A 20,565-nucleotide genomic window follows, 5' to 3' on the forward strand; every position below is an offset into this window, starting at 1 on the left:
TCTTTGTGTGTTCTTTCCTCCTCTTCCACTCCTCCAAGGGACTGAATATTCCTGCCTGCAACTCTGCTGTGCTCACCTTGGCTCTTCCTCCTTCAAACACCCTTGGCTACCTCCTACCGCCAGGTATTTAGGATGATCCTCTGCAGCATTTTATGCACCATGCACTGATCGCCAGGGTGCATCAGCTGGGCCCAGATGCAACTAGGGTGCCCAGTTCCTGCCCCCTGATGATCCTGCAGGGTCCGGCACCGAGTGGCTTTAAGGACGCTCCAACCAAGACTACAACTCCTGTCATTGCTGGCAATTTTTAGCTACTTAAGAGCGCTATCCATGGGGTCACGAAGAGTCAGACACGACTTAATGACTGAACAACAAATCCTATGCATGTTTAGACAGAGAAAAGGCCTACAACTCCCAGCATGCCCCAGCCAGCCATGGCTGGCTGGGGCATGCTGGGAGTTGTAGGCCTTTTCTCTGTCTAAACATGCATAGGATTGAGCCCTAAATTGTTTTAAATTTCGTATGTTACCAATGCTTACACAATGTTATATTATAATGATGTATTATGTGACGTTGTGCAGTGTTTATAATATTGTGGGTTTAATTGGGGGGGAGAAGGGAATGAGTTGTTGCGAACCGCCCCAGAGAGCCCCGGCTATTGGGCTGTATAGAAATGAAATTAACGTTAATAATTTGCCATGCTGGCTGAGGCTGGTAGGAGTTGTAGTTGGAAACATCTGGAGGGCACCAGATTGGGACAGGTTGCCCTAGAGTGTGACCTGAGCACTGCCTCCTTGGCTGGGAGAGATCTGGACAGTCCAGACCAGAGATCAGTGGAGCCCAGACTATTTTATTAGCAGGGACGCTATCTTCTATCACCCCACTCAGAATTCCTTGTTCTGTCTGAGTTTAGCTGCAATCCTCATAGCAGTTGCAGGAAAATGAATTTTCCCAGCAACAATGTAGTGTTCCTTTTTGTAATGTAAAGGGCTTTTCTACATGAGGCTTTAAACCCACACCTTTGCTGAGGCTTCTGCTTCCGGATTCTTCGCGGGAGTAAGTTCAGCTCATTTACACGTGTGTTTTTTCCTGGGATTTTTCCTTTCTCTGCCTTTCTATATGTTCCATTATGCAACCACTAGGTGGTGCTGTGGTATAGTGGAATTGCAGAAATACAGGAAGCTTCTATAACGCCACTGAGAAAAAAATGCCAGATTTTCCTCCATAGGGGGAAAAAAAGGGATAATGGTTGCAAAGCATGGGAGAGGCCCTGGAAGATGTAAAGGACCCACAAACTACCGTGAGTGCACAATAAAAGCCTCATGTAGAAAGGCTCAAAGTATTTTGGGGTGGCTTGGTCTTGAATGGGCAATTAAGACCCATTAGCTTTCCAAAAACCCTGCTACTAGCAGATGAAAACTCTTAAAACTGCTTGGTTGATATGAACTGGCAGCACAGCTGCCTGCAATTTTGGACTCTCCTTGGGAATATGGTTGTGGGGATTGTCATGACAAGCACCTACACATCAAAATTTACCACTGCATCATTGGTCCAGATTTCATTTGGGTAAAAGGCGCAGGTAATTGCAGTGGGAGAGAGTAGTGAGAGTGGCTGATGGTTCAAAGCTGATAGTAGCAATAATATTTATATATTTATTTAAATCCTGTTATTTGACTAAAAAAACCTAGAGTGACGATTACCAAGTCCATCCCTAGGAGTTGTTTTTCCTGTATGACAAGCTGGAGATCCTTACATTATAGTCTGGAAATACCTAATTTTGATTGTGATATACCCTACAAATACCTGAAGTTTTGAGGCCTACAGAGGCAAGAAAAAGGGTCAGGCTTAGGGGCCTGGTTTTTTTTGTTGGGAGGGGGTATCCCTCAGAGGAGTAGTTTCATTTCCCTGTTTAAGTATCAGTTTCATTTCCCCAGTTAAGTTTCATTTCTTCAGGTTTGAAGCAGTACTTTTGTTTGGGGGGGAGGAGGGTATAAAAAGAGAGAGTCAGAAAGATCAGAGTCTAAATACAGCTAGGATAAGGGAACTTGTGTTTTGCAACTTTTATTTTCTTTTAATGCCTTTTGCATCATTCAGCTCTATTGTGTAAATACCGTCAGTTGTGATTTGTTTACTATAATTTACCAGCAAACTCTTGTGGTTAAAGCCTGTGTCTACAGTGTCAGTCACCCCATGTCTACAGCCTAAACCCCACGATATTGGGAAGAGGAAGGTAAAAGGAGGAAGGTGGGACTCTTAAGGGGGCAAGAGATCCTTAAGGAGTTGCTCAGGGAGTCCAGTCCATAAGGGGAACTCTGACACTTTCCTATCTAAAGACCTTAGGAACAGCCCAGGATCCGAAAAGATGGACTAAGGAGGAGAAGCGTCCGCTGTTCAGCCACGATTGCCCAGAGGAAGGAACGGACTGTGTAGCAAGAGTATCTGTCGGCCCAGCTAGAGGCTGCCCTTGAGTGTGAAGATGAAGGATCAAGGCCTAGATGGTCCGGGTGGAAGGGAGGGAGCAGGAAAGGGCCCTGACGCTGACCAGGCAGGGACGTTGTGGGAAAGAGCCGTGCACAAGATCCTGGGGGTGGATATTGCCAGCTCGGAGGAAAGACGCCAGCGCTTCCGGCAGTTCCTCTCCCAGGAAGCTGAGAGGCCCCGAGAGTTTTGCAGCCGCCTCCACCACATCGGCTGTCGATGGCTGAAGCCGGAGCAGCACACCAAAAAACAGATCCTGGACCTGGTGATTCTGGAGCTTTTTCTGACCGGCCTGCCCTCAGAGCTGGGAAACTGGGTCAGAGAATGCGGGGCGGAGACCAGTTCCCAGGCGGTGGCCCTGGCAGAAGGCTTCCTCCTGAGCCAGGCAGAGGATGAGAAACCGCGGGAGCAGCAGGTGAGGCCGCTTCGTTCTGAAGTTCTTCTTTTGTACCCCCTGTATGGCCCCTGCAGTGGGCTTTTAACTTAAAAGTTAACTTTTAACTTTTTTTTTGGTTAGAGGTGCCAAGATAGTGATAAATCAATCTCAGGTTTACTGATAAGGAGATACGTTATTGAGTACAATCAGCACACAGGCATACCCAATGTTTGGATCAGACAGCTTCTCTGAACCCAGAGCCATGGGGCACAATGGGTCTTATACCATACATGTTAGCAGTAAGGCAGCATGACACTAGCAAGCGCCACTTAGCGTTCATTCCCAGCATAGGCTAGAAGTGTTTGGTTCTCAGCACAACCGCCTGCAGCTCAGCATAAACAAACTTCGCTTCCCAGGCAGATCTTGATATCAGCTTTTGTCTCATCTCAACATGCTCGGAGGCCCACTAGTGTGCCAATAATGCACCAATAATGAACTTAAGCAAGCATTATGGATCTCTAGGCCCCGCTAACATTACAAGTGACTTGGTTACACTCCTGGAGCCAATACACTCCCCCAAATCACTTTTACCTTTATACCGAGTTGCCCCGGCCATGGGCATTTAACTCTTAGGTTAGAAGTGCCAAGACAGTGATAAATCAGACTCAAAGGTGTGCTTACAAGGAGTACTTTATTGAGTAATTTACAGCACACACGCGTACCCAAGGGTTGGATCAGACAGCTTCTCTGAACCCAGAGCCACCAGGTACAATGGGCCTTATACTCTACAGGTTAGCAATCAGCAGCGTTTCAGCAGCACACGCCCCTCGCGTTCATTCTCAGCATCAACCAACAGCACTTGGCTCTCAAGCATAGCCACCTGCTACTTTAAGGTAAACAACCTCTGCTTCTCAGGCTCATCAGCAATTAGACATCCTCCTCATTAGCGAAGAATGTTCTGAGAAGGCTGTTGTCGGCTCTTGACTCATCTGCACATGCTCAGAGGCTTACTAGCAAGGGAATTGCATCAATAATGAACTTAAGCAAGCATTATGGATCTCTAGGCCCCTCTAACACTACAACTGACTTGGCTACGCTCCTGGGGCCAATACAGTCATCAGGCCCTCCAACTCAACTCTGACCGGCAGCAATTCTCCAAGAACTTTCCCAGCCCTTTTACCCAGAACCCTTAGAAGGGGAGACGCTCACGTAGGGAGGTAGAAAAAGGGTGGAAAACCAAAGGGTGGCTACAGGATCCCAGGGTGGCACACAGCAGGATCTGGCAAGCGGCACCAGCCGAGAAGCTCACTCACCACGGTAGATGGATTCCGGGGCTGACCGAGCAAGATAGTTTCATAAAGGTACGGTTTCCCGTTTTGACTTTTGTTAACAAAAAAAGAAAATGACTTCGGACCTCCAGTCACACAGAGGTCATTTTGGAGAGACATAATGTCTTTCCTAAAAAATTATTTTTATTGAGTTTTAATCACATATTTTCAATGGTATCAGTGAGCACATAAAAATACTCTAACAAAACACAAACATAGGAAATTCACTTACAGTCAACTGGGATCACAGGAGTTTCAATGTATTAATAACCTTATATTTATCCACAGAAGTTCTTCAGGGGTTTAAGATTCAGCTGGAATTATCGAAATATAGCTCTCCATATCTGTCCATGACATGATGGCGGTTTTCTCTGGGAACCTTGTTTGTTGATAAAGTCTATGAATTTATACCACATTGTATGGAAGGTGTCAGATTCTTTTTGTTGTCTTTGTGCCCTCATCTGTTTAGTTTTTCAGCCGGCGCAGTATTCCAAAGGTAGTTATACCACATAGTTGTTGATAGATCTGTACACGCTTTCCAATTCTTTGCTATTAATTGACAAGATGCTACCATCATAAAGGTCAGCATTTCTTTGGTAAATGTTCATTAGGATCTCCATAGATAGATAGTAGTGCCAATTTTGGATCCTTGTGAACCTCCAGTCCTGTTATATTACGGCATTCTTGAAAGACCTCCCTCCAGAAGCTATGAGACGTAATTTCTTAAGCTTTGAATACATACTGTGTGTGACTCCTTCTAGCTAGTATAACTTTGGCACTACAAAACTGAAAGTGGATGTTTGTGCAGTATAATAAGCTCTTGTACCCTGTTGTTAAAAGTTTTATCTGTTTAATGGAAAAATAATTTTTAAAAGTTTAAAAAAGATGGAGATGCTGGGTCTCGAACCTGGGACCTTTTAATCAGCTGCTCTCCCTCTCATCCATGGAAGAGATGTTGCAATTCTCCCTGTGCAGCTTGTACAGTCTTTTTCCTACAGTTTCCATCACATCCCAATAATTCACCTGCTGTAACAGGAACATAGGAAAGTTACCTTATACTGAGTCAGACCATTCGTCCATCTATCTCAGTATCGTTGACAGCTCAGACAACACAATAACCCACTGTCAAGGGCTGAGTATGGGTTGAGTGTGGGTGGTCGCTGAACTGTGGGTTGTCATTGAAAGTGGTGTTGTCTGAACCCAGCTGCACTAAGAAACCACAGTTTGTTAACCATGAACAACCCACAGTTCACAACCCAACAACAAACCATGGGTTCATTTCATGGGTTCTTGTGTTTAACAAACCATGGTTTGTTAGCACAGCTGGGTGGCTCTCTAGGGTTTAAGGCAGGATTCCTTCCTAGCACTACCTGAAGTTGCCGAGGATTGAACCTGGGGCCTTCAACATGCAAAGCAGAACCATAGTTTAACTATGGAATTCACTTCCTCAGGATGTAGTGATGGCCATCAATTTAGATGGCTTTAAAAGGGGATTGGGCAAATTCATGGAGGAGAAGGCTACTAGTCCTCATGGCCATATGCTACCTCCAGTATCAGAGGCAGCATACCTGTGTACACCAGTTACTGGGGAACATGGGCAGGAGGGTCCTGTTGCAGCCATGTCCTGCTTGTGGTTTTCCTGTGGGCGGCTCGTTGGCACTGTGTGAACAGAATGCTGGACTAGATGGCCCCTTGGTCTGAACTGGCATGGCTCTTATGTGCCCTTACAAACTGAGCTACAACCCCTGTAATGATTGCAGCATTTGGAATGGGTGGGGCAGGGCAAAATTAATTCCTTTGCCTTCCTCGTTCAAGGTGGTTGTTAATATCCCAGAGGCACAAGGGCCTCCGCTGGACACAAGTCAGAGGCCCCACGGCCGGAGGATGTTGCAGGCGCAAGACGGAAGGACCACTTTGTTGGGTAAGGATTCCTCATGCCTGGAGGCCCTGAAGTGCGTATGAAAGTTTACCAACATGTCTTTCCCTGGAGCTGTGTAGTGTAGTTGTTTGTGAAGTGGAATAAATATGCCCAGGCTCTCTTCCAAGGATAAAAGCCACTTTAGATTTGTTGAAGTAGATAAGCAAACATACATATGCAAAGAGGTGAGGGGGTCCATCCAGAGATGAATCATGAACGGCCAGTCATGGTCTCTGGACAGAGAAAGGCAGTTCTAGGGGATGCAATAAATCAGTTCAATTTGCCCAGTGCTGCAGCTGGGTTATTTTAGACCATGGATTTAATGGTCTTTAGACAGCCACATGCATTACTTCCGTCGTGAAGCACACAACTAACATTTCTCTTCTCCCCTTCCTGCCGTGCCATGCTTCGCAGCTGCTTCTACATTCTTGATACGTTAGAGCAAAGAAAAAACAACACTCTTTGTCAACGCTAATTAAAAAAATACTTTGAGCACATGCCATTTTGTATTTTAAGCTCTCTTAATTCATGGCACCATCAGGACTACAGCGGAGAGGGCCTTCTCGGTGGTGGCCCCCCAGTTATGGAATGATTTCCCTGATGAGGCCCACCTGGCATTGTTATCTTTTCAGCACCAGGTCAAGACTTTTTCCCAGGGATTTGGCAGCATGTGATGCATTTTAATTGATCCTGCATTTGTTCTATGGTTTGGCTAATTGCTCAAAGTTGTTTTTAGATATATATCGTCTCTGTATATATTGTCTGTTTGTGTGTTTTTTATATTTTTATATTTTACATATTGTATTAATGGTTTTTTTTTTCTAAGGGGCCGCGGTGGCTTAGTGGTTAAGACGCTGAACTGCAGACTGGAAGGTCGGCAGGTCAGCAGTTCAAGACCCGAGTGCTGCGTGACGGAGTGAGCTCCCGTCTTCAGTCCCAGCTTCTGCCAACCTAGCAGTTCGAAAGCAAGACATTGCAAGTAGATAAATAGGTACCGCCTCGGCGGGAAAGGTAACAGCATTCCATGCACCTCGGTGTTCAGTCATGCCAGCCACATGACCACGGAAGCGTCTTCGGACAGCGCTGGCTCTTCAGCTTAGAAACGGGGATGAGCACCGCACCCTAGAGTCGGACATGATTGGTTGGGGACACCTTTACCTTTACCTTTTATTAATGTTTTCAACCTCTGTAAACTCCCCAGAGAGCTTTGGCTATGGCATGGTATAGAAACGTTAATAATAATTATAATTATAATTCAATAAGATGGTGTTTGCTTCTGCTACCCTGATGCTAAGCACATTTACTTGGGAATAAGCATCATGTTATTGTAGAAAAGGAATAATATATCTCTGAACTGAAATAATAAAATGAACATCAGTAACCATGTACATGCCCAATCAGCAGCCTCCTAGCCTTAAATAAGCTCAGTTACAATGCCTTAAACCTCTTACATATCAATTACCTTTGTCCATTGAGCACAAAGAACTGCACTGGGCTCTGTAAATGCGTTCAGCTGAACAGGTTTACAGAGCTCCCGGGATCAGAAACCCTGCCTTATCAGGGGTTCCAATCCTGGAAGCTCTGGAAGCTCATTCAACCAAATGCATCTACAGATCCCTATTCAGATCGTCATCTGAATGCATGAAGATCTAAACAGAAGCCGGGTTCCACGGAGACGTTGGAGGGGCCTTATGTGCAGCCCACGTCCCCTGCGCAGTTTAGCCCTACCCATGTGCATGCGAACACCTGCAGAGTGCTAGTGTCACAGCAACATAGACGTATGTCACCCATGCCACTTCTGAAGAGGATTCATAGAGATGGACGGCTTTGCAATCTGCCCTTTCTTACTCAGTTGGGTTGGAAGGTCCAGCCATTTATACATCCCATTTCAGTATTAAAGTTTGCCGTGACCATTCGTCTACTACATTTCCAAATCAAGGCCTGGCAGTGTCTACTCCAGGGGTGGGCAACTTGTGGCCCTCCAGATGTTCCGGCTGACAACTCCCAGCAGCCCTAGCCAGCATAGCCAATGGTGAGGGCTGCTGGGAGTTATTAATATTATTTATTACATTTCTATACCGCCCAATAGCCAGAGCTCTCTGAGTGGTTTACAAAGATTAAAAACATTAAAAATACACTATACAGAGATTAAAAACCATTTACGTAAAAAACACACAAACACACAATATACCCAAAGAAACATATATCTAAAACAACTTCAGCAACAATCTCAAAAACAAACAACCATAACCATAAGACATTCTAGGATTGATTAAACACTCATCATATGCTGCCAAATGCCTGGGAGAAGAGAAAGGTCTTAACCTGGCACCAAAAAGATAAGTGTTGGCACCAGGCAGGCCTCATCGAGGAGATCATTCTAGAATTTGGGGGCCACCACCAAAAAGGCCCTCTCCCTTGTTGCTGTCTTCCGAGCTGCCCTCAGTGTAGGCAGCCAGAGGAGGGCCTTAGATGTTGAGCGTAGTATACGGGTAGGTTCGTGTTGGGAGAGGCACTCCATCAGGTATTGTGGTCCCAAGCCGTGTAAGCCTTTATAGGTTAAAGCCTCTTGTAGGTGAAAACATCTTGAGTGCCACAAACTGCCTGCCCTGCTTCACTCGGATCCATGCCCGCGATCCATGAGCGGCTTTGATCTCCCCCCTTGGGCTGCATGACGGAGTTGCCACCAGCTTCCCCCAGAATGCATTAGCCATATGTTTAGTGGCAGGTGCTGGACAGAATGCAGGATTTACGAGACTAAAACCTCTACTCTGAATTGTGAATTCCAAGAATAAAAATCTTCCCCATCACCTTTTTCTCCCACATAGGAACAAAATCGTTAGACTCTTCAGGATCATCTCCTCTTTGTGATGGACTGGAAGCAGCCGCTACACAGCCTGCTCAGGTAGGCAAGGAATCATGGGGGAGACATGCCGGGGACATGTTGGTGCATGAATCTCTTCTGCTTTGCTCCTGGGACTGCAAGGTCTTAAAATTGCCCCCTAGGAAAGTAACAGGAGTATGCACAGTTACTCCACAAAGCAGCCCTTTTTTGACTCTGAGGAAGACAGTGGAATTTTAACACCCTGACGAGCATGATCCGTGAGGAAAGAATGCTTCCTTCTTTCAGGGTTTGGTGTCCTTCAAAGAGGTGGCTGTGTATTTCGTGGAGGAGGAGTGGGCTTTGCTGGATCCAGGCCAAAGGGCTCTGTACAAGGAAGTCATGATGGAGAATTATGGGACGGTGGCCTCTCTGGGTAAGCCTCCCTTTGCCACTGATCGATGCATGCGGGAAGGAGGAGTTGCTCTTTCTGCACTTGCCCTCACGCAGTAGGGATGCTGCCCGGGGGAGGGCGTCCAGACATTTGGGGTTTGGTGCCATTGGTTTGCAGATGACACCCTGCTCTCTCTTTTCCATCATATCTTCAGGAGGCAGTGGAAGTTCTAAACCAGTGCCAGAGATCTGTGGTGGAACGGATGGGGGTGAACAAGCTGGAGCTTAATCCAAACAAGACAGAACTCCTATTCATTGATGGGATTATTTAGTAAAGATGCCTCCTGTTAGAAAGGCAATTAGCAGAGAGAAAACAAAAAGCCCAAAATAGAATGAGCATTTACCAGTCCCACATGCACAAGAGGCTACCTTAACCCAAAGGAGCACCTCCAGCAACACCAGACAGGCCGCTTAACAAGATCAGCCTCGGATGGCCTTCTCTCTGTCCCATCAGCCAGGACAGCTAGACTGGTGGGGACAAGGGAGAGGGCCTTTTCTGTGGTGGCCCCCACTCTGTGGAACTCCCTCCCTAGGGAACTCCATCATGCCCCCTCCTTAATGAGCTTCTGTCGTGCATTAAAAACGTGGTTGTTCAGGCAGGCATTTGGGGTGGGTTAGGGTATTTTAGAAAATGTTTTTATTGTAGAATTTTATTGTTTTAAACTGTTTTTATTGTGTGTTGTACATCGCCCAGAGTGGCTGGGTGACCAGCCAGATGGGCGATTAATAAATTTAATAAATAATAATAATAATAATAATAATGATAATAAAAGAGACCACACCCTTCCTTTAGTGAAGAAAAGATAAAATAGGTTTACACACAAATGTTCTTCAATCAGTCAGTCAATCAATTTTATTACGGTCATAGACCAGCAGGTTAAAAGATAGTTTCAGTTACAACATCTATATAAACTATCCAAGTTAAAATCAAAGGAAGAAATACACAAATGTTCTTGCATTTAAAATGCAGGTAAAAAGCAGAGCTTCAAAAAGAGTTGTGACAGAGCAAACACGTGTGCTCCTAGCAATTGTGGAAGTCAGAGAGATGGAGGGGGGAAGGAAAGGAAGACATCACAGGAAACCACACTGTAAGCTATAGAGTTCTTAAGGCTAGCTGTGGTCAAAATTCCCATGACCTAACTGCATCACTGCCCCCTTCCTGTAACTTGCAGACAAGATTGCAATGTTCCCAACATTCAGGCATACAAAAAAGGGTTAAAAGCGATGCAAGAGGAGAACAAGTGCTCCAGCCCTGCCCCTCTCCCCCATGGCGTTTGTCACCCTCAGCTTTTGGAGGGCGACTGCCTGAAGAGGAGAGCCTCCTGTATCTGTGGAAGCTTTCCATGTGAGCCAGAATGCAGATGTTTCCATGTTCTGGCTCGTGTGCAGAGCCTCCAGGGATTAACTGCATTTCACTCCCCGGGGAACTGGGGCATGTTTTTCTTCATCACTGCTTTCGAACGTTAGGTTTGCACTGTCCTTGCGGTGGTGTCAAGGTTCCCCGTTGCCTACTGAATACTCCAATAGCCAAAATCAACGCTCAGACAAAAGGGCTGTTTTCCAAGGCTTTAATTCCATTTACCCTAATGTGGCATACAGATGCTAATTGCTTGAGACTCAGAGAAACCACAAAGGAACAGCCATCTAGGGGATTCTAAGGGTTAGGATGTCAGTTGATCTCCCTTTGGGAAAAGGGCGGCAATTCTCTGAACTTAAGGGGTAGGAGGGGAAGATCTCCCCCCTCCTGCGATGCTTCTGGGCACAGCTGTTGACGTCGAGCCAATCGGGCTGAGCGCCGAAGCTCAGCCCCTGCGATCTCTCGTTTGTGCCTGCGTCTGCGCCTCGCATCTAAAAGTTCAGGTTGTCCCTCCCTTTCCACGCCTGGTTCGCTGTCGCTCCCAGGGATGTGAGGGGGGCTCCCCCTCCAGCTGCGCCTCTGAAGTCTGAGAGAGTTCTTCCCTCACGAGTTGTCTCTCCTCCTCAGAATCAGAGCTGCTTTGGGACTCTATGGGCTCAGATACAACCCTGACAGTCGGGGGCAGGCAATCGGTGCCCTGCAGATATTTTGTGCTACAGCTTCCGCAATCCCTGACCATTTGCCTTGACGGCTGGGACATATGGGAGCTGTAGTCCAAAACATTTAGAGGACACCTATAGAATTCCATGCCAAAAGATGTAGACAGCTTTAGAAGGGGATTAGACAAATTAATGGAGGCTATTAACCGTGATATATATTACCTGCCCCAGTGTCAGAGACAGTATGCCTCTGTACAGACCTGGCACGAGCTCTCCCACCGCCTGAGATGGGGGAGCACATGCGTGCCTCCGCCACATCTCCCCCACCCCGCATATCATTGAAGGCTGCAGGAACATGTTCAGCCACTAGGGGCAGGCTTCCAGCCAGCTTTGGAGCTCATATTATTTGAAACCAGGGGAGGTTAGTAGGCCGAGGGACAGAGTTATATGTCTTCTTCCTCCACCCCTGTTGTGGGGCAGTCCCCCTTAGGGGAATGGAGTGGACAGTCTCCTCCTTCAGGGGGCTGTGGGGTACACCTTGGTAGGGGCCATGCCTAGGGGTACCAGTAGCCATCGCTTCGCTCTGCCAGGACGGGCACAACGCATCCAGCTCTGACAGCCATGTAATTTGCTTAAAGGCTTTGCTGTATCAAACGAAGGGCTATTCTAGCCTGTGCACAGCTGGGTCCATCTGCTAGTTGGTTATAAAGCATTTTAAGGCTCACTATGGATCTTGGTCACTTATGCTGGCTCTTGCTGTTTTATTGCCTCTGGTTGTTTTGTAATTCAAGTTGTTGCTTTCATATCATGACAGGGTTTGTTTTTTAGAGTGTCGTAGCTTGAGTTTTATTGTGAGCGGCCATGTTGGTCCATACTGGGGGTGGGGGGAATGTTTTTAGGCACAATCCTATGGACTGCACCCTCCCTGTTTGAAAGCCCCTGAACTCTGAGACTTCCGAGGTTCCTGTGTTCTGCCGGGCTAAAGCCAGCAGGGCGGGAGGAGCGGCCGAGGCGATCCTTGCCTCCCTGTCCTCCGATCTCCTGTATCGTCCCGCTTTAAACTGGGTCCCAGCTCTTTGCTAGCCACTGCAGGGATGCAGACAAGAGAGCAGTCAATTAAGCAAGCAAATGGTCAATCGCAGGCAAGCAGTCGGATACGCGGGGTCGGGCTAATGCAGAGGTGGTCCAAAGAGCAGGCAGAGGTCCAGACGTAGGCAGGCAGTCATGCACGAGGATTGGGCAACTACAGAAGCAGTCACAATAACAAGAAAGAGGTCAAACACAGGGAGGGAGCAATCCTGTCGAGATCAGCAGTCACCTCCCACCCCGGGGGCGACCGCTTACCCAGTGCAGGGTGGAAGGAGTGGTGAGGAGCAGATCTCCTCCTCGCTCCCCCTGCACGGCTTCCGCAGCTAGACAGCAGATTTTGGCTGTCTAGCCGCAGGACCTCGGAGCGCAGGAAGCGGCGGCCGAGCAACACATAGGATGTGTCGTACCAGCATTTCCGACCTCCCTGCACCGTTTTCACTGCTCCGTGCTGCACTTACGCGTGCGGGGCCAATCCATGCTGCCTACGAGGTGGTGCGGGAGGGAAATCTCTGGGAATCAACCTTGGAGTGCGGGCTCCGATCCTATGGCCGTCTAGCCACTGACTAGGGGCCACGGGATTGCTCCCTAAATCAGTCAGGTATGTTACGCAGTTCTGAAGCAGGGTCATGAGGCAGTCCAAAAGGTCAGAAAACAGAGCATCAGTCGCAGGGCCTGGTTCAGGAGGCCCGGCCACGGCACCAGAGCAGCTGGGATGGTGTTGTTGCCAATGCTGGCTGGGCAGATACTGAAGGCTTTTGGCAACAGAGCCTGTTGCCCCACCCAGGGCTCAGCTGCAGCACCTTAGAGCTCTCTGGTCAGAGCCCTGTGCATATGAGGAGCCCCTTTCCTCTTGAGGAGACCTTTGCTGCAGCCTGGCACTTGTTGAGGTTCCCTGATGTGGGCTGCCTCCTCTGGTACCATAGAATCATAGAATCATAGAATAGTAGGGTTGGAAGGGGCCTACAAGGCCATCGAGTCCAACCCCCTGCTCAATGCAGGAATCCAAGTCAGAGCATCCCCGACAAATGGCTGTCCAGCCTCGTCTTGAAGGCCTCCAGTGTGGGAGAGCCCACCACCTCCCCAGGTAATTGGTTCCATTGTCATATTGCTCTTACACTCAGGAAGTTTTTCCTGATGTTCAGCCGGAATCTGGCTTCCTGTAACTTGAGCCCATTATTCCGTGTCCTGCACTCTGGGATGATCAAGAAGAGATCCTGGCCTTCTTCTCTGTGACAACCTTTCAAGTACTTGAAGAGTGCTATCCTATCTCCCCTCAATCTTCTCTTCTCAAGGCTAAACATGCCCAGTTCTTTCAGTCTCTCTTCATAGATTGAAAGAACCGTCGCTCCCTGGGATGTGAGGGCTGCTCAGCTCCTCCTCTGAGGCAGAGTCCCCCTCTTCCTGAGCGGCTGGGTCCACAGCAGGCTTCCCCATGGACCCGGGCCCCTGTTGCAGTGTGGGCCCTGGCAGGAAATGGGGCTCTTTCTCTGTGGGAGCCTCTGACTCTTCCTCGGAGGAATCCAATGGGGGCAGGGCACATATTTTCCCTAGACAGACTTTTCATTTGTCTAGAGAGGGGGCTTCAGAGGGGGAGGGAAGGAGGCTGAGGGAGGCTCAGGATAACTCGTATCTTGGCCTCTTCAGTCTCCTCCCCTCCCTGCCCGCTGGAATGCCCCCAATCCCCGAGGTTGATTTTCTGACTTCAGAGAGGCAGCTGGCACGGTTCTCTCCGCACTGGCTGTGAGAGGGCAGGGGAGGGGAGTCAGCTCTCTGACTCCCCCTTCCATGGTCAGAGCACTGTCTGTGATCTCGGAAGAGGTTTCCCAAGCCAGGAACCCTAGGATTTCTCATCATCATCATTCGTGGGAGGGCAAGGACGATGGCCCAAAATAACTCATCTGTCCTTCTTTTCCTTCCAAGACATATCGGTGATACCCAAACCTGACCTCATCTGCTGGTTGGAAGACGTGGACGTTCCATTTGTGGAAGATCTGCTTGTTCGCGGCTCCACAGAAGGGGAGAGATCAGCAGGTTGGTGCTTCGGTAAGCGGTGAGACTCTCTTACTTTCTGATGGGATTCACTGAGAGGTCTGGTGTATTTTGCCAATTCTGAAGCTACCCTATACACACTTACATGGGAGGAAGCCCCACCGAAAACCATGGGAATTACTTCTGAGCAGGCATGCATAGAATTGCACTGTGAGCTTCCTACCACAGACCGATTTGCCAGGCTATTTCGAAGACCGATGATAGCCTTTGCTTATGGTTTTATATTCTCCATCGGTGCCCGTCTGAAAGACAGTGTGCTGTCCAGCTCATGCTCAGCCATAAAACTCACTGGGTGACTTTGGGCCAGTCACTGACGCACAGCCTAACCTACTTCACGGGGTTGTTGCAAGAATAAAAATGGAGAAGGGAAATCATGTATGCCACCCTGAGCAATCTGGACAAAAGACGGGCTATAGGTGTAATAAAATAAACACAGAGATCACAGGGAAAAACTACGTTCTGTGAGGAAAACATGGGATTCCCACTGGAGAATTGGTAGGCTGGGATAGATACTGGGGCTGTTCACACAACACGCTAACCCACACTCGGTGGTTGAGTGTGAGTTGTTGCTGAACCATGGCTTGTTTGTTGAACCACGCGTGAATGTGTTGTCTGAACTTGGGACATTTTCCACAGGGTGGCTTGTTAACCATGCAGCGTGGCTTATTTTTCTTGAGCAAGCCACCTTGAGAACCCACGGTTTGTTGTTGCGTCGTTCAGGGCGGTTAACAAAACTCCCATGACTTAACTAACTGCAACAGTGCCCCCTTCCAGTAACTTGCAGACGAGGTTGCGATATTGCCAATATCTTAGCCTCCAAGCCCACCCCCTGGAGGAATCCCCTTGGAGGGCATCCCCACCATGATCTCCGATTAGGAATAACAGTGGTTATTCCCCCATGCACCGCTATCTCTGATAACAGGGATTCCCCTCTGTGCCGCGAGGGAACCCCTGCAGTTATCATTGATCCCAGATGTGGGGTGGCCAGGCTTGGACCATGCTGGGGAGAGCTGGGAACTCCGTGCCTCCTGTCAGCATGGAGAGAAAATAAGGGGGGATGATGTCAGGGGGTGAGGCCACACACCCCTGACATCATCTGGGCCTGGTGGGGGCAATCTGGATCTCTACCATAAAACAGGTCTGCACCCCTGCTCTATGGCAACTAATTTTTCTCCTTCTGTCATAATACTAGACCCAAAAGGGGTCATCCCAAGAAGCTGATTGGTGGGAGATTCAGGACAGATAAAAGGAAGGGCTTCTTCACACAGTGCAGAGTTAAAACTGTGGAATTCACTACCACAAGATGTGGTGATGGCCACCAATTTGGATGGCTTTAAAAAGGAATTGGACAAATTCCTGGAGAAGGCCATCAATGGCTACTAGTCCTCATGGCTCTATGCCATCACCAGGTCCAGAGGCAGTATGCCTATGGACCCCAGTTGCTGGGGAACATAGGCAGGAGGGTGCTGTTGCACTCCTGTTCTGCTTGTGGGTTTCCCGTTGACAACTGGTTGGCCACTGTGTGAACAGAATGCTGGACTAGATGGACCCTTGGTCTGATCCAGCATGGCTCTTCTGATGCTCAGTCTAATCTCTGATTACGAGGCAGCATTTCTTCCTCATTTTCTTAACCAGTGTCTTTATTCCTACAGGAAATGAGCAGGAGACTGAGAACGATGTTGAGCAATCCCAAGCATCAGCGGAAAGAGATGAGTGTGAAAACAAGAGAAAGAGAAGAAAAACAGGGGGGGAAATATCCAGCATTTGTCGGGATCATACATTTCATAAAATTATAAGTACAGAAGGAAAAGTAGAAAGTGAAAGCTTTCACCAAAAGTCCAACCTTAATAAACATCAGAGGATTCATACACCAGAGAAACATTACCCCTGTCTTGACTGTACCCAGAGCTTTGGTAATAAATCAGCCTTTAAGAGACACCAAAGAACTCACACAGGGGAGAAACCATACACAGGTATGGAGTGTGGAAAGAGCTTCAGTGAGAGTGCAGGTCTTATCGGACATCACAGTACTCACACAGGGGAGAAACTATATCCATGCTTCATGTGTGGAAAGCACTTCAGTGAGAGTGGAAGTCTTATTAGACATCAAAGAACCCATACAGGGGAGAAACCATATATGTGCTTGGTGTGTGGAAAGACCTTCAATGTGAAAGCACACCTTACTTCACATCAAAGAATGCACACAGGAGAGGAACCATATGAGTGTTTTGAGTGTGGAAGGAGCTTCAGAGACGCTTCAAACCTTAATAGACATCAGAGAATCCACACAGGAGAGAAACCATATACCTGCTTGGTGTGTGGAAAAAGCTTCAGTCAGAGCTCACATCTCACTTTCCATCAAAGAACTCACACAGGGGAGAAACCATATAAATGCTTCAAGTGTGGAAATTGCTTCAATCGGCGTGCACATCTTCATAGACATCAGAGAATTCACCCAGGGGAGGAGCCTTCTTAATGCTTGGCAAGTGGAAATTCATGTACATCAGAGAATCACATTCAATAATCTCCAAGGATTCCATATTCAGTACACGGTTGACCTGTGCACATCTTTTAGGAACCATAAATCTGCTATATTAATGGATAAATGGGAACAACCAATTGCAAAGCACTTCTATTCAGATAATCACTGCCTCTCTGTTTTCTTGGTTATTGCAACAGAGATGCCATCTGATCTGAGAACATTGGAAACAAGAGAAAACAGCTGGGCTTGACAACTTAATACTACATGGCTTCAGCCTGGAGAATAATACCTGACATTGCTCATATACAGCAAATGCCACATTTCTGAGTATTCCATCCTTGATGTTCCAGAACTGCCACCTTTGCTTACAGCACCCTTTGATTCACATCAGAGCAGCTGACAAAGGAGGAAGTGGAAACATTTTAATTTAAAACCTTAATATTTCTGTTTATGTTAGTCAAGGTAAAATTAAATACCTATATGCACATTTCACTATCTTGATTATTGTTCTGGTATTCAAATGGCATGGTCTGGTTTGCTACACTGTGCTGCCTTCAGTGGTATAGAGGGGGGTTTCTTCAGAGCAGCAGTGATGGCATCAGCTACAAAAGCACCAGGATAATTGACAGACCGTTCAGATTCAAGCTGGATCGACTGTGCTGGTGGAGATGGACTTCTCTGCCCCCTCCTTCCCATGGCACCTCTCCAGCCCCCTGAAAATGCGACACAGTCAGGAGACTATGGGCTGAGCTGTGGCGTGTGTGTGTGGGAGGGAGGACCCCCCCAAAATCAGGCAGCGGGACCTTCTGCAAGTGGAGTCCTTCCTTTTGTGAAAGGCAGGTATCCTGTCTTTTCAGCTAGCCGAAGATCCTTGGTTAAAGCTCAGTGTGTTTTACGAGCTGAGCCTATAGAGTCAGAATTGAGTGCCACTGAGTTCAATGAGCTTATTCCCAGGTAAGCATGCCTTGGATTTGCAGTTCATGGCCATTTAAAAAAAAAGTTTAGGCTTTCTGGTGCCACAGGTCTACTTGGAAAAACTAGTTACTTGTGTTGCCAGTAAAGAGATTATGAGGGGGGAAAGATGAGATAGGATGGGGGGTCTAAAATTAAAATGTTGGTGTGATGCTCTGAGGGCTTCTAGCCCTGCTTCCTATATCCCCAAAGACATCAGCACCCCCCAAAACTCTTTTCCTGCCACACTCTACAGAGTCAAATCGACTTGACTCTCTTGTGCATTAGCTAGAGGGGTGTTTGCCCTTCCAGAAAAGGAAAACTCTTAGGTGAGATCAAATATATAGCCAGCTTCCCAAGCAGTTACCTGTATGCTGTAGTTAAGTTACTGGTTGTTATGTTCTTTTGTTATATGAAACTGAAAACTAATAAGAATTATTAAGAAAAAAAAGTTACTGATGGTTATATAGGCTGGATTCACACAACACACTAAACTGCCACAGGTTATCATGTTGTCTGAATGCAGCGGTTTTTCAGCAGGATGGGTTAATGTGTTGTTTGAATGCAACCACTGTGGGAAATATCCTTTGCCTTTGGTCTGATCCAGCTGACCTATTCTTATATTTTTACTAGCGAACAGACCCGGCTTTGCATAGGATGGAATAGCCCTTAGTTTGATACAGCGAAATCTTCAAGCAAATTTACACAGCAGTCAAGTGTTGGATATATTGTGCCTGCCTTGGCAGAGTGAGGCCAGGGCTTCTAGCACCCCTAGGTACAGCCCGTGCCATGGCGCACCCCATAACCCCAGGAGGAAGGGATCTGTTAGCTCCATTCACCTGAGTGGGCGGGCTGCCCCATTGCTGGCTTCAAACTGCAGTCTGCAAAGCTATGCACTGGTTAGGGAAGTCTGCCACCCAGTGACCGAAGATGGACCAGCAACCTCCAAACACATGGACACATTAAAAGGAATACATTTAAGATGCAATCCTATGCATTGTTTAGACAGAAAAAAGGTCTACAACTCCTTTGTTGTAGGCCTCTTCTCTGTTGAAATATGCATAGGATTGCACCTTTAAAAACCAAAATAACCAAGTTTCAGGTGTCTAGGTTTCACGGTCTTGGCACAATGATGCTAATGGACAGAAAGAAAGACACACACACATCCTCTTTTATTATTATAGACAAAAGGTTGACTAAAGTGTCTTAGATGTTCCTGATTCATCTGCATTGCATTATCTTGCATGTCAGGTATCTAGGTTTCAAGGTCTTGGAGGTTTAGCACTGACAGACACACATCCTGTATTATTATTATAGAAGAATTTCCCTCAACTTAAGTGTGAACAAAAAAACCAACACTGTCTAGAATGAACGCTTGGTTTTCAATGATCTTTTTCCCCACTGCCTCTTCCACATGGGTATTCACACAAATCACTCACAAGGCTGAGGCTCAAGAGCACGTTTATGTCCAGGACTGAAACGGGCCTAAGTGGTGACTTGTCCGTATACCGGTGGCACAGAGCCAGCTCAAGGTATTTTGCTGCTTGAGACAGAGCTGCAAATGGAAACACTTCCCACCGCACCCCTCAAGTAAAGGTATGTTGTACTCCAGGCCCGTCTAGTTAGTTTTGCTTTCCACATACAGGAAAGTGAGGTGACAGTGAGGCCTAGTTGTCACTGAGATCAACATGTATGAATTCAGACTGCAGCTGGACGTTCCCATGACTGAATGTTGTCCCATACAAAAGAATTTTCACCCTGGACTTTTTGTGAGGAAGGGCGAGATAGAAATCAAATCAAAATATTCCCCCTCCATGTAGAAAACTAGCATGGCAAGGGGGAAATCAGGCTAGAAACCATTCCTGCAGTATCTAGTTTTTTGATATGGATATCGCATTCCATTTGTTGTGGACTACGAGATTACCACCCGATAACGCAAGATAGTTACCCTGATATATCCTATGGTGCTTGTTTAAGGGAAGTCATTAATTCTCCATCCTGCATCACATTCAGAAAACCATCCCAATTTGCAGAAATTGTTAGTTACCGCAGCACTTAAACAAGGTATTTGCGACCCAGGATCACTCCAATGTAAATCAGCATGTTGCATTACCTGCAGTTACCTCCAAGAAACCACTTCTTTTAGGAGCATGGTTAGTAACAAAACTTATTGCATTCAACAATCAGTATCATACACTTCCACTAATGTGATTTATTTCACTGAACGTTAAAAAAAAAAAGAAAGTCGTATGCAATATGTAGGAAAAACTACAATGGACCTAAGAACTGTAATGTAATTACGGATCTGTAATGGCAAACCTGTGATTCGTACCAAAAACTAGAGAGGCCCGGCTGCGAGACATTTTAACTCGCCTGCACATAGTCTCTCAGATGTACAATTGCTTCCAGTTGAATAAAGGACATTGACATTTCTGACAGAAAGGAAACATTCTGCATCAACAGATTCAGAACTCTTAGTTCATACGGCCTTAATCTGGAGAACAATTCATAAGCTTTATACCACTCATACTTCTGTTTTTCTCCTTAGGAATTTTCATCTCCCCATGTTCCAAACTGCCACTCTGGGTATCATTTAACATCACA

The 20,565-nt window shown here is 46.9% G+C and overlaps 1 protein-coding gene across 2 annotated transcripts; it reads left to right on the forward strand.

Moving 5' to 3' along the window:
- Positions 1–5: 5 nt before the first annotated feature.
- LOC146356233 (zinc finger protein 197-like) lies at positions 6–17,497 on the forward strand. Of its 2 annotated transcripts, XM_084831683.1 has the most exons (7): positions 6–123; positions 2,334–2,893; positions 5,998–6,103; positions 8,929–9,005; positions 9,231–9,357; positions 14,400–14,522; positions 16,181–17,497. In XM_084831683.1, the coding sequence occupies exons 2-7, from the start codon at positions 2,477–2,479 to the stop codon at positions 17,002–17,004; spliced, it is 1,674 nt and encodes a 557-aa protein (XP_084687809.1). In that variant the 5' UTR covers positions 6–123; positions 2,334–2,476; the 3' UTR covers positions 17,005–17,497. The 2 variants fall into 2 exon arrangements, with proteins under 2 accessions (XP_084687809.1, XP_084687810.1); XM_084831684.1 differs by lacking the exon at positions 6–123 and having other exon boundaries at positions 441–2,893.
- The last annotated feature ends 3,068 nt before the right edge of the window (positions 17,498–20,565 follow it).

The sequence above is a fragment of the Heloderma suspectum genome, chromosome 2 (genome assembly GCF_057233095.1).
Source record: "Heloderma suspectum isolate Gila_16-S chromosome 2, 16-S_ref, whole genome shotgun sequence".
Lineage (NCBI taxonomy): Eukaryota > Metazoa > Chordata > Lepidosauria > Squamata > Helodermatidae > Heloderma > Heloderma suspectum.